The 12,871-nt window shown below is 36.2% G+C and overlaps 2 protein-coding genes across 2 annotated transcripts; one reads left to right on the top strand and one right to left on the bottom strand.

Moving 5' to 3' along the window:
• Positions 1–1,601: 1,601 nt before the first annotated feature.
• LOC110417708 (Papain family cysteine protease) lies at positions 1,602–3,619 on the top strand. Its single transcript, XM_021430175.2, has 4 exons — positions 1,602–2,110; positions 2,196–2,315; positions 2,811–3,057; positions 3,177–3,619. Exons 1-4 carry the CDS (start codon positions 1,634–1,636, stop codon positions 3,452–3,454), a joined length of 1,122 nt encoding a protein of 373 aa, XP_021285850.2. The 5' UTR covers positions 1,602–1,633; the 3' UTR covers positions 3,455–3,619.
• Positions 3,620–4,114: 495 nt separating this feature from the next.
• VHA-A2 (vacuolar proton ATPase A2) lies at positions 4,115–12,068 on the bottom strand. Its single transcript, XM_021430858.2, has 18 exons — positions 11,736–12,068; positions 11,324–11,368; positions 10,685–10,807; positions 10,498–10,605; positions 9,931–10,041; positions 9,673–9,846; positions 8,970–9,107; positions 8,630–8,737; positions 8,330–8,437; positions 8,006–8,154; positions 7,175–7,328; positions 6,357–6,517; positions 6,056–6,262; positions 5,768–5,951; positions 5,589–5,672; positions 5,294–5,493; positions 4,832–4,891; positions 4,115–4,629 (listed from the first exon to the last, which is right to left on the bottom strand). Exons 1-18 carry the CDS (start codon positions 11,880–11,882, stop codon positions 4,425–4,427), a joined length of 2,466 nt encoding a protein of 821 aa, XP_021286533.1. The 5' UTR covers positions 11,883–12,068; the 3' UTR covers positions 4,115–4,424.
• Between the last annotated feature and the right edge of the window lie 803 nt (positions 12,069–12,871).

The raw sequence follows: 12,871 nt of genomic DNA on the forward strand, positions 1-12,871 counted from the left end.
AAAACTTTAATGGCAGGTTCACGAGTTGTGGTTTCTCTTTTCTGCATTTGTAGGCTTCTTTAGATATTTGAAAAGATGTTATGCCAATGTAGAGACTGCTGCCTGATGGACGCATGACAGTGATTGTAACCCTTTTTGTTTGTGGAAATTTTGCCCATTTAAATTTTCTAGGATCAAAAATCAAGCAAAATTCCAAAACGGACGTGATATAGGAGTACCAGAATTCTAATGATTTCAATTTTTTTGCAATTTCTGTCACATAATTGGTTTGGATATCCAATTGGAGTATAGTGAGCTTGAAATCATTACCACTCTTAATTCTTTATAAAGTGCCTCATATGGAAAAATAATAAGTAATCTTTTAGCAAAAGCATGAAAGAAAAAAGAAGGCATTCCCAAAGTGATGATTGCAATTCCCAAGGTCAAATGTCAGTTGCCTGACATCAGATCGAGTCCTTTTAGAACTAGGCTCGTGTGTTTCTAGAGGAGAAACAGCGAGGTGCGCTAACATTTATTGTTTTGGTTGATGAGATATGGTTGGGCCAGGCTTAGGTTCACATTTACAAGAACTCGGCTGTTTGGTGAGAAGGTCTTAGTTATCTTAGCCCAGACGAAACTTGGACCGGAATTGCTGAGGCAGGACCGATAGAACCGACAAATTCCTTAGACATTCGAGCCAAACCTGAATTTCGGTGGAACGACATCATGGATAATGGATTGGAGTAGTTTGTTTGTTTTAAGGATTTTCCTTTGCCAGCTTTGTTTTTGGTAAGGATTTCGTTGTCGTCATTTCATCATTGTCTTTGTGTTCCTATGAACGGTGCAAGCAAATCCACTGGCTTTTAGCCTTAAAGCAAATCCAAAAGGGCACAATGCTGAAGGAAAAAAACCACTATAAATTGAACCGAACGTTGTTAGTCATGGTTTTGCGGATAAGGAACAATTTGTGTGAAATAAGGTAATCCTAAAATATTATAACCAATTTAGCATGAACAATTTGCTCACAATGTTGGTGGCCACAATTCATGAATGATGAACCCTAGTTACTATCGTAAATATCCATGAACAAATTATTAAGTCAAAAATATTTCATTAAACTCACATATGTAATTATAAAAGGAAATAAGGATTAATTATAGATTCATTGGAAAAAGTTAGAAGACCGTATAAAAAGGATAAAGAAATATTCTTCCTTGAAAAACAAGACTTTTGTTTTATCTTGTATAAGAACAAACCCAACCAATTAGCCGAGGCAAGGAAAAAATAAAACTGTTAAAATCCTAAAAAAAGGGGTTATTACAAGGCATCTATGATCAAACGAAACAAAAGGCCGAACCAGTGTCAAAGGTAATCCCGAACTTCCCCAATCCAATCCAACCTCTTCGCTATTCTCATGGAATCCAACTCCTTCGCAGCACGAGCCCAAAACCCGAAAGCAACTGTCCTTCAACCCCAACACGTGTTCTTTTCCCATTGGCGAGCCTTTCCCTCATACCTAAGCAAGCTTTGCAAAATCCCGAAAATACCCTCATGACTGTTAGTTTTGAACTTTGGAGCGCAGCAACGAATGCTCCCTATAAATAATGCACCTTCCTTGCCCCTCTTTTCTTCAACTCTCAATTTTAAAAGGAAGATGGATCATCGCATTGTATTTTCTCTCTTTGTTATTTGCTCTTTATGCTTCGTTTGCGTGATTTCTACGGCGACTTTCTCGGCCGAGGGATCGGAAGTTGATCCGTTCATCAGGCAAGTAACGGACGGCCACGATGGAGCCGAGCCACAGCTCCTGACCGCCGAACATCACTTCTCGCTATTCAAGAGTCGGTTCAAGAAATCGTACGGGTCGCAGGAGGAGCACGATTACAGGTTCAAGGTTTTTCAGGATAACCTGAGACGTGCGGCGCGTCATCAGAAGCTTGACCCGTCTGCGAGTCACGGGGTGACTCAGTTCTCTGATTTGACTCCGAGAGAGTTCAGGAGGACGTACTTGGGGTTAAGGAGATTGAGACTGCCTAAAGATGCGACCGAGGCACCGATTTTGCCTACCGATAATTTGCCTGAAGATTTTGATTGGAGAGAAAATGGAGCTGTTACACCCGTCAAAAATCAGGTTTTTTTTTGTTAAATTGACCTTTGTAAATTTTGCTTCTTCTTTCCTTAATGAATTGCGTTAATTTCTTTTGTTTGTTGACTAGGGTTCATGCGGATCATGCTGGTCATTTAGTACAACAGGAGCCTTGGAAGGTGCCAACTTTTTGGCAACTGGGAAACTCGTAAGCCTTAGCGAGCAGCAGCTTGTGGATTGTGATCATGAGGTTCGATCATTTACCTCTTTCTTTCTTTTCTTTTTTTTTGTTTTTCAATGTTTTAATCTGTATTAATGCGTAGGTTTATGGTTTCAGCTGGCAAATGCTAATTGTAATTAATTTCATTTTAATCTTAGCTTGCTGCTATCACTTGTATGAGTATTAGATCTTTAATTTATACTAATGGGTATGTATATTTTAAGGTGCTAGTTGATGATGATTGGTAAAACTGCCTTGTAGGTTTCGATTGAATTCGAACCTTTTTTGTTAATTATTATTTCTTTTTTTTGTTTAATATGATCATAATATAGATATTGTTTATACTCGAGGAAGTCGTAAGAAAAATAATTGATGAATTTTTGAAGCTAATCAGTAGTTAAGCTTATGAGGTAATTGTGGCAATACTAATTGATGAATCCAATGATTAGGAAAGTGTGAACACTCAAGGGTGGGCCATTTCATATACCCTTTTTCTAAGTCGAGCTTTGAATAATTTCTTTGCAGTGTGATCCGGAGGAACCAGGTTCTTGTGATTCTGGATGCAATGGTGGGCTCATGAATAGTGCTTTTGAGTATACTCTCAAAGCTGGTGGTCTTATGCGTGAGGAGGACTACCCCTACACTGGCACTGACCGTGGGACCTGTAAATTTGACGAGAGCAAGATTGCAGCGAAAGTGGCCAACTTCAGTGTTGTTTCTCTTGATGAGGACCAAATTGCTGCTAATCTTGTGAAGAATGGTCCTCTTGCAGGTAAAATGAATATAGACTCATAACTTTATGTTTAAATTTTTTCTGCATAACATGTGACAACGATGATGATTAATGGTTTTCATTATTCCCAACTGTTTGTTGTTTTCATTTGAATGCAGTGGCTATCAATGCAGTGTTCATGCAGACATATATTAAGGGAGTTTCTTGCCCTTACATTTGCTCAAAGCGCCTTGATCATGGAGTACTGTTGGTGGGGTATGGTTCAGCTGGCTATGCTCCAGTCCGCATGAAGGATAAACCATACTGGATCATTAAGAACTCATGGGGAGAAAACTGGGGGGAGGATGGATTCTACAAAATCTGCAGGGGTCGCAATGTTTGTGGAGTAGACTCCATGGTATCGACAGTTGCTGCTGTTAATACGAACTCTCAGTAGGGTGTGTAACATCATTGTTGTTGTTCATTAAACACCAGTTGTTTGTATATACCATGTTACAATTATTCGGGAACTCCGATGTTTGCATAAGCTTTAAATTTCTCGTGTTTCTGAATGGGTTAAACAGCTAAAGTGTTTTTTAAGTGCAAAGGTTTTCTTTATTTATCCTTTTAGTGCAATTTTAATTTATTTTATTTAAATTTTATTCTTTAAACAGGAAAATAATGCACTAATTAATTAATCAAATATTTAAATGTTTTTATTTGAATTTTATTTTTTAAACAAGAAGATAATATATTAATTAATAAATCAAATACTCGTGCTTTTGTTATATTTTCATAGTGTGTTCTTGTCCTTTAATCTACCTTTAATTTTTATCATGGAAATGAGTTACAAACGTTTCTTGACAAGTTGGTTGATTAGAACTGCTACCAGTTTACAAAAAAACTCATGAATTACAGACTTAAAACACTGCACTTCTATTCAACAAGCCACAGGGTGATTATAAGCGGAAACAGCAACAAAGATAACACGTAGATTTAGATTATACTATCAACTTAATCTAAATTATGGAAAACTTTGAGGAAAGATTGTAATCCTCGTCACACAGGAATCAATGCCTTATGAAGACAACCAAAGCAACCAAACAACCGTAAGCTCTTGAACTAATTTTTTTTTTCTTTTTATTTCATGAAAATAGAAAAATAAATTAAATTAAGTATTATTACCTGACTACTACCAACATACAAAGATACCAACCCAACCAGCAGGCCACTTATTCCTTCCAATACCAAACAAACACCAATTGGAAGGTCAAGAAGCAGCGTGCTCAGGCTGTAGAAAGCTTTCTCAACTCTCCTTACAGGGTGCATCTGAATGGGCTTCTTATCATGTTCAAATGAAAAAATCAACATAACTTCATACCTATCCACACTCAACTCCCATGACATTATTGATTCATTCAAGCGCTTCAATCATCTTCATCACCGAATAACGCAAATGAAAATGGATAGAACTTGTAACCATCTCCCTCGTAGAATTTGTTCTGGAATTCAACCCAGTGAAGTCGCAAAGCATGTAGGAAAGCACTAAGGGTTTCCATAACTAGCAACACACCAACAGTAGCAAAAATAAAGATGATGATGCCAACGATGAGGATGATTATATTGTTAAACCTGTAGCAAGCAAAATGCACAACATCATCATGCATATCCACATGCCCATGAAGTATAGATTTATAAACTCAGAGAACTCACTGAACGTAAAAGAATAAGAATTAAGGAGTCACAAAAGCAATATCATAAGATATAGAGTGCCTAGATCTGTTTTGCTCGGCTTGTTGAGCACATAAAGGTATAGATAATGTGCAAGACGTACCCCCAAGCAAGGAGAAGAACCTTCTCGTAGAACACAACAGACAACTCTGAATGAGCAAGACTGCATAAAGAAAAGAACAAACAGGGTGCAATTTGCAGTTAGGCTTTGCTAAGATCAGATAACATTCATATAAAAGAACACAAAGAACATATGAAGAATGTGTAAATGACTAAAGCCTATCCTGTGGAAAATATGTTAGAAGGTACAAAGCATTCCTCTATGAAGATCAGATACATATGTCAAAGAACACTCTGCCTGTGAGCACTATGCAGAAAAGAAAACTATTTCCTCATGGTTATTGCAACAAGTTTATACAATCACATGGGCTGTGCATGCACAAAACGAGGTTCATCAAAGACTTTATCTTTCTGAAACTCAAACCAAAAGTAAATTTGGAGATGGTGTTATTTCAACCAAAACACAGTGGAAAGTAAGCATAAATTTAAATTACTAATGACATACCTGAGGGCCCATAATCGAAGGTATGAGGCTGTATTTGAAACTGCACCAAGCACAAACTCTATGGTATGTATGAGTTGATGCACAAAGACTTCACTAAACTCAAATTCCTCGTGACCATGACCATGGGAATCATGATTTGCCTCTGAATGGAGAGTGTCATCTGTGCTTTCAAGTGGTGCATATGATTGGCCTTGATGCCGCTAATCAAAAGGCATGCATAATAAGTGATGGAAAGAGGATGAAAATAATGCTTAAAACATGCTTAGCAAGAATTTTGGAGAGCAGGATAACCTACATTTTCATGTTGTTTCTTTAGAAGAAAAGGCTTTGGTAATAGCATCCATGGCACAGAAACCAGGGCAAGTAATAATAGCACAAGCTGGAAAGAAATGCACAAGACAATAAGTTGGATGTACATTCCTCCAATGAAAGGTACTAAAATTAAACATAACCGAAAAAAGAAAGAGAAACTACCTGAACTGTTTTTTGGCCAGGAAAGAGCTGATTTTCTCCCAATTCATCAGTAGGACTCAGGAACATGTAAATCATTACGTGGTACAAATCAGCTTGTGAACCAGTGCACCATTTCACAATAATAAGGAGTGATAGATAGCCAAATAGGCTGTTCAAAAATATCATCTGGGGAATAAATTGAAACCTGGAGAATATGCATGAGCAAATGCCACCTTTCAATTAGCAATCAAATTAAAAACTCAGGAATAACTGAGCAAGCTAAGATCTTGGTCGGCATATCAAACTTACCAAATGTTCAGACTATGACCAAAGAATGTTCCATTGAAATAACTCAAAATAATTCCAAGGTTCATCTGAGCCACCCCAAGAAGGATTGACATTTTCATCTTCAGAGAGTTCAGGAATGGCAGCTCACTACGGGTACCATGCCATGCAGGATCCACCCCAAATGGGTAAGTTTCGCGCACCTTAATCAAACCAACAGTAGAAGCATCCCTGAAAAAAGGCAGTCAAAATGCTGTAATGGAAGTATACCGTAATAGGAAGCTTATACAATATTTGGTATTATCACCAAGTCTCAGTGAAATACCAGCAAGAGAGATCACGACAAGCATAAGCTGAGCGACCAAATAACTCAAAGGGCACAGAGAAGAACTCATTATAGATCAAACCAGTATAAATTGAGAAGAGTGCCATCATCATAATAACATAACGACCGCCAAAGGTCATTTCAGTGATATCTCCAAGCTTCTGCAGTTCCCAAGAAATATAATTTACTTAGGTTCCATCCATAGAGATAACTGACCAATACAGATAAAGCTTAAAAACAGGGAAAACTAGCAGGTACTAATACTTTGCAAAATAACCCATCAAATCAAAAGCCCAGACAAGGTAAGGTCATGTTACCAAAAATTCCATGATGTGATATTGTTCATAATACACATAAATGAGACCCCTATCAAACTTTGCTCTTCAGAGAAAAAGCTAAAAAGTCTTTGTAATATAATCCCATGTCACGTCTATAAACCACTTCATTAAAAAAAATATTTAAAAGATTGTGAACAATTTGCTATCCCAATTAAAACATCAATGAATCTTATTCCTTCAGCAGTTTAATAACTGATGAGACCTACAGAGAAGTAGCACTATACACAGCAAGTGAAAAGGAAGCTAGATAGATACCGAAGTCTGACACAAATCAAAACATCAATAAGACAAATGGATGTATTTTTTGAGAAATAATTATCCTTAAGAGGTATGGATAAAATAGCATAAGGTTATAACTTAAATAAAAAACAAATTGAGAAAAAAACCCAATGCAAGAATAAATATGTCCTCAAACTGTTTTCATACCAGCATAGAGGCTGTAAAAGTTGAAAACCTGATTACATCATCACAAGAAATTACCTGACTAGAAAGTTTCTTTTCCCGGACAATAAAATATAATGTTGCAAGTAACAAGCATATTCCATGCCCCCAATCACCAAACATGACGGCAAAAAGGAAAGGGAATGTAATAATAGTGTATACACCAGGATTTGCTTCCTGATACTTTGCCACCCTGCAATTAAATGCAACAAAAAGCATTACAATTCTGTTTGTTACTGGCAAATTAACACATGAACATTGATGCAAAAAAAACAGACAATATACATACTCCAAAATAAAACACCAAAGCACGAATCCAATAACAAGGTGAATTTACCACTAGAATATGAAAAACTGAATAGACAACAAGAATATAAAAATGTACAAATATAGGTCAAAATAACACAAAAAAATACTGAACAATCTTTTCTTTGAGTTCAATAGTAACCTTAAATAATTTTTCAGGATCTTTATGAATGAATTAGGAATAGCTCTTCTACCATGATTATCTATTTTCTGACCCTATGCAGCTTGGCAGTCAATAATTCATTAATCTAGCCATTAAATTATCACCCTAATATCAACAGGCTGTATCATAGATCTTATCCCTTCCAAAAATTGTTGCATTGAAATAAAGTGGAAAGCAACAGATAGAATGTCTGCTTCTAATTCCCTAGTCTGAAGGAGGTGAATACTCGTATTTAATCAAATATATTATGCTATATAAGCAGATGCTCAAAAGGCCACATAATAATGCACCAAATTAAAAAGCATGTGCATGTTATAAAGTATATATAGCAATTAGGTTATACACACACACCCAAACACATATCTCAGAACACATGGGTGTCAATTTTATTGTGAACTTACCCATAAGCATCAACAATTTCCTGAAAAGCAGAAGTAAATTTATTTGTGCGGAAGTAGGTAGGTGGTGACTCTCTTGTACGCAAGACCTGGAAAATGGTGCCAACTTGAGAGTTGGAATCAAATGCAGCCCGCTGCAATGCCTCCTGAATCTGCACCAAAAATGCTCAAACTCATACATAAATAATCTACTACAACATTTCTCTAATAGATCATAGAGGCCAACCATAATTTCAGAAAGATCAGGATGACACCAATTAAAATTTTCAAACAAGGACAAAAAGAACACCTGTGAAATGTAAAGCACAAAGGACAGAAAATTAATACCTGTTTTGTGGCAAAAACAGGGCTCCATCCCTCAGCCACAAGACACTTCTTTGTCACATCAAGACTAAGCATATTTAGAGTGTGATAGATTGATTTCTCTTTCTTCACCTTCAGGAGTTAAAGAAAATATAGTTTACTCACTGAACTAAATTCAAATAATTAAAACATCAGTTTATGACTGCAACAGTGCATTAGCATCTCAATGCATCTCATGTGCAAGAGGTAAAATATAAGCAAATGTTACATAATTTATGAAAATATGAGAAAAGATAATCAAGAAGTAATATAATTAAAACAGACCTTAAGGTTCCATTGCTCAAACTGGTCTCCAATAGTCCGCAACAAATTGTCCCGGTGAAGCGATCCAGCATCTATGGTAGTTTTCAGCTCAGTAATTCTTCCTGAAACCTGAAATTTATAGTGATCAAAGAGATCAGTCAAACAAAAACACATGGTCTGTGAAACAAAAGATCTACATGCAAATTCAGACAAAATTAAAAGGGAATTGGAAGGCCAGGAATGACATTGAGGAACAAGCATATGATGCTAAGAAACACCAACAAACAGCCAAGTATCAGTCTGAGAAACCATTAAGAAAGAACGTCGAAATGACAGTTTCAAGAAAAAAATTAATCCATACCTCTGTTATCATCAAAGCCTGTTTACCTAGGTCCTCAGCAAAAGGATAACGATTAGCCCCAAAAGCTTCACATATCTTGAGAATTTTGTTCTTTGCTCTTTCTCCAGAGTAGAAAACCACAAATACATTTTTCTCCATCTACACATTGACATTCACAAATCAAAGACAGCACAAAAACTTAGTACAAGATTAGACAACAATAATCTTCTCTTCATAAGTCCAAAATTCAGAAAACTACACCAGCTAAACAACATACAAAAGCATGACCTGAGTGGATTACAAAATATATCCTACACCCAGAGTGGTATTCCTCATCAAGCTACAAAATTAGACCAATTTTAACATTCCAGCTCCACGAAGAGTCTGCTATTTGCATACATTCACATGTCCATGAACATACACACACATGCAAAATAATCTTTGTTTGGCACTCTTTCAGAATATGAAGTCCAAGGTGTTCAAATAAATGGTGAATTGTCTGCACAGCACATGATGAAGACCATGCATGTCTGATAACATAAACATAATAAAATTCTTTGATGCACATGTCTGTGTGTATCCATCTGCATTTTGTGATCCAATTAATGTGCAGTAAACACTACTTCAAATATATCATGCGTGCCACAGTTAAATTAAGTTCTCATCCCTCTTCTTTACCAAAATATTCAAACAATTGAAGCAAAACTGCAAAAACAACTATCACCTTCTCTCTGGAGACAGGATCTGTGACGGGGTCCTCCACAGGAACCTGCTTGAGGAACACATTGCCCCTAGTTGCACGAAATAAAATCCTCTCAAACGCCATAGATTTTTCCCTAGGAACAAGGCCAGTGATGAACCCCAGCTTCACTTGCTTTGATAAATCAATTGTGGTTTCCTACAAAATAGATAGGAGATTTTTATGAGTAAAGGTATGACATGCTGGATAATACAGCAGACTGAAAGAAAGATGGTGCTATACTTGGTCTTGTAATAAAGGAGTTTCGATGGATTCTTCACCCGTTTGACGTGATTCCATTTCTCTCTGCTGAGCTGCAGCACTGTGTTGAGCTGAAGCAAAAAACTCACCAGCCTAAACAGAACAAAGAAAAAAAAAAGAACTTTATGCAATCACTATAATGATAAAGTATAACAAGCTGGAAGGAAATGACACTTTGAAAATAGATATCCACCTGATTTTAGAGAGAGTGACAAAATTTAAAATGAAATACTTGGCATGCAAATGAGAGCAAATTGATATTTGAATTCAACTCCACTAAGAATATTTTCTAAAACAATAACATAATACGATATAAAACTCCGTTATTTAATTAAATCTTTATCTGATTGAACATGCAATAACAGTGTCTATCCAATTGATAGCTCAGTGTTTCAAATCCAAAATGTTTTACGCCAACAAACATATAGTCTTTCACTGCAAGAATTAGCAACTTTAATGTCCATCTTTCATGTTACCGTTTCCATGATGTAAAAGTATCAGTAGGAACTACGATGAGAACCATGATTAGGGCAGCAAACAAAGCCATACCTTTTCCAAAACAAGCTTATACTCAACCAGCTCATTATAACTGCGCTGCAATTTTTCACCATTTGCATTCATTTCAATCAGCTCTGCCTCAAGCTCTCCAAGTTTCACCTAGAACATAACAGAGAAAAAAACAATTTGAATTAAAGAATAATATAAAGAAAGCATTTCTTGGCAACAGATGATGTACCTCTAAGTCATCCACATCGATGGCCCCTTGTGCCTCAGATTTTGTGGGAGGGGAGAAGCCTGCTTTTAGCATTTGCTCCTTGAAAAAACGCAACTTGCGTGCCATCTCTCCACATTTTTTTATCTTCATGAGAAAGAGATGTTAAGAAACAATGACTCACCACCAGAATTTGAAAAATACTAAATGGCATATTTATGGCAACCAAAACATAACATCATAAAAATTTTTCAAGTAGCTCATAAGAATAGTCACAAGTGCAAGATATAATACTTCCCTTACAACAGAACGACAGTAAGGTTGGCTGTTTCAAACCCAACATTTATCTTTCTAGATCCTAATATCAGTTGAACTCTTCTCATACTTGCTTAAATAAAAGCATGTGCTATAAAGTGCATGCAATGAATCAGAAACCAACTTTTTGGTTAAGGGATGTAGTATTATTATCATCAACATTTTACAGCCAGTGATAGTTCTATTTTACTACTATATAATCTCCGAGTGTATATTTCACTTTCCAGAGTGATATAAGATGTGGAGCAGAAAAAGTAGAAGAAGAAGAAAGAAGAATGAACAGCAACTCGGCCTGTTTTAAATGTGAATATATCAATGTCACTATTCATAAAGCAGAAAAGAAAATACCTGAGCAGCATAAGTTCGCTGAAATGGACTCTTCTCTGAATTGAGCTGCAATACATCAAACAAATCAAGAACATCAGTGTCAAATCTCCACCAATTGGTCCATCAAATCACCAAGAAATGTTTTACTTTTTCAAAAAAAAAAGAACAAGAAATAAATTGATGGGTAAAACCAAAAACCTAGCAAACTGTTCATCAAAAGGAACTAAACAAAAACCAAAAACCGATCTCTACTTCAAAGAATTCCCGGCACATAGTTCCAGTCTAGGGTATTCCTAAACTACGATCAAGACTCAAGCGTCGAAATTAAAGTCAAAATCCTGAAGTGGAACAAAGCGAGAGAACAAATTTCGATAGAATTTGAGCATCGAAGAGTAGCATTACGAAGTGTTAACGAGTAAGAGAGTGTACGGACGTCTTTGAATTGGAGGAGGCCGAGGTCCCCGAGATAAGCGACGGTGCGGTGAGCGGACTCGATGGGGATGATGAGCTGGACCAACTGCATCGACTCCGAACGGAACAGATCCATCGGCGGGCAGCATCCTCCACGGACGTCTCCCATTGAATCCTGACCGTTCGATTCTATTAATTTTCCTTCACAAGAAAGCAGGCCGAGATCGATCTCTCGAGTGTTTTCCCTTTTTTTTTTCCCTTTTCGAAGTCCAATTAATCAGCACGTACAAAAAAACAAAAATGCACGGTCAGGGGAACGAGAGAAAGGAAACTGGGGGAGAGAGTTGTAGATTGTCTAGTGATTTCGTCTTCTACTTCCTGACCGCCACAAGCTTCCACGTAAGCCTTTTCTTTTTTTACCGTCAGAGTTATCTCATGATAATTACCTTTTTTGTCTTTTTTTTTTTTTAAAAAAAAGGGCTTGAAATCATAATATTCCTGCGTGTCGTGCATAACATATTTTTTTCTTTCTTTAAATTACAATCTTAGATCTTGGATGGTTATGTTTTAAAAATATTTTTTATTAGTCTTGCACATGTTCTTCTATATAAAATCAATATTTCGGTAAGTTTATTGTTAACATGATAAATATCTTTGATATATGGTGTTGAAATTTTGTTTTTTTCCTTTGTTAGCACCTACTTGCTAAAACCCTTAACGTGTTTGAATTTTTTTTGGTTTTAATTAATTAAAAGCTTCCAAGTTTACTTCTTCGAGTGAGTTTTAAATTTTATTTTTTGAAAAATATGATATTTGACCAATAAAATAAATTTTTTTTAGTGATTTTTACATTTTCGTAAAGAGGAATATAACTTTTTTTTTCAGCTGGAATAATTTGCAAATTTAATAAAATAATCTGATAATGTTTCACTCTATAATAGTAATTCTATTTTTGGATGGCAAGGATATACCTACCCAGCCTATTGAGATGCTACTTTGGGTAAGCCATAAAGCAGTCAAATAATTAAATAATCTTTACATCTTTGCAATAGGTACCAGAGTTTGGACCGTTTGGTTGGCCTCTAAAGCCAACATAGTTGAAGCTATGGTCGGAACATGGAAATGGATCCGTACGAGAAAATGTTACTGGTCTGTAAT

Source organism: Theobroma umbraticum, unplaced genomic scaffold (assembly GCF_002168275.2).
Source record: "Theobroma umbraticum cultivar Fairchild unplaced genomic scaffold, ASM216827v3 scaffold_50.0, whole genome shotgun sequence".
Lineage (NCBI taxonomy): Eukaryota > Viridiplantae > Streptophyta > Magnoliopsida > Malvales > Malvaceae > Theobroma > Theobroma umbraticum.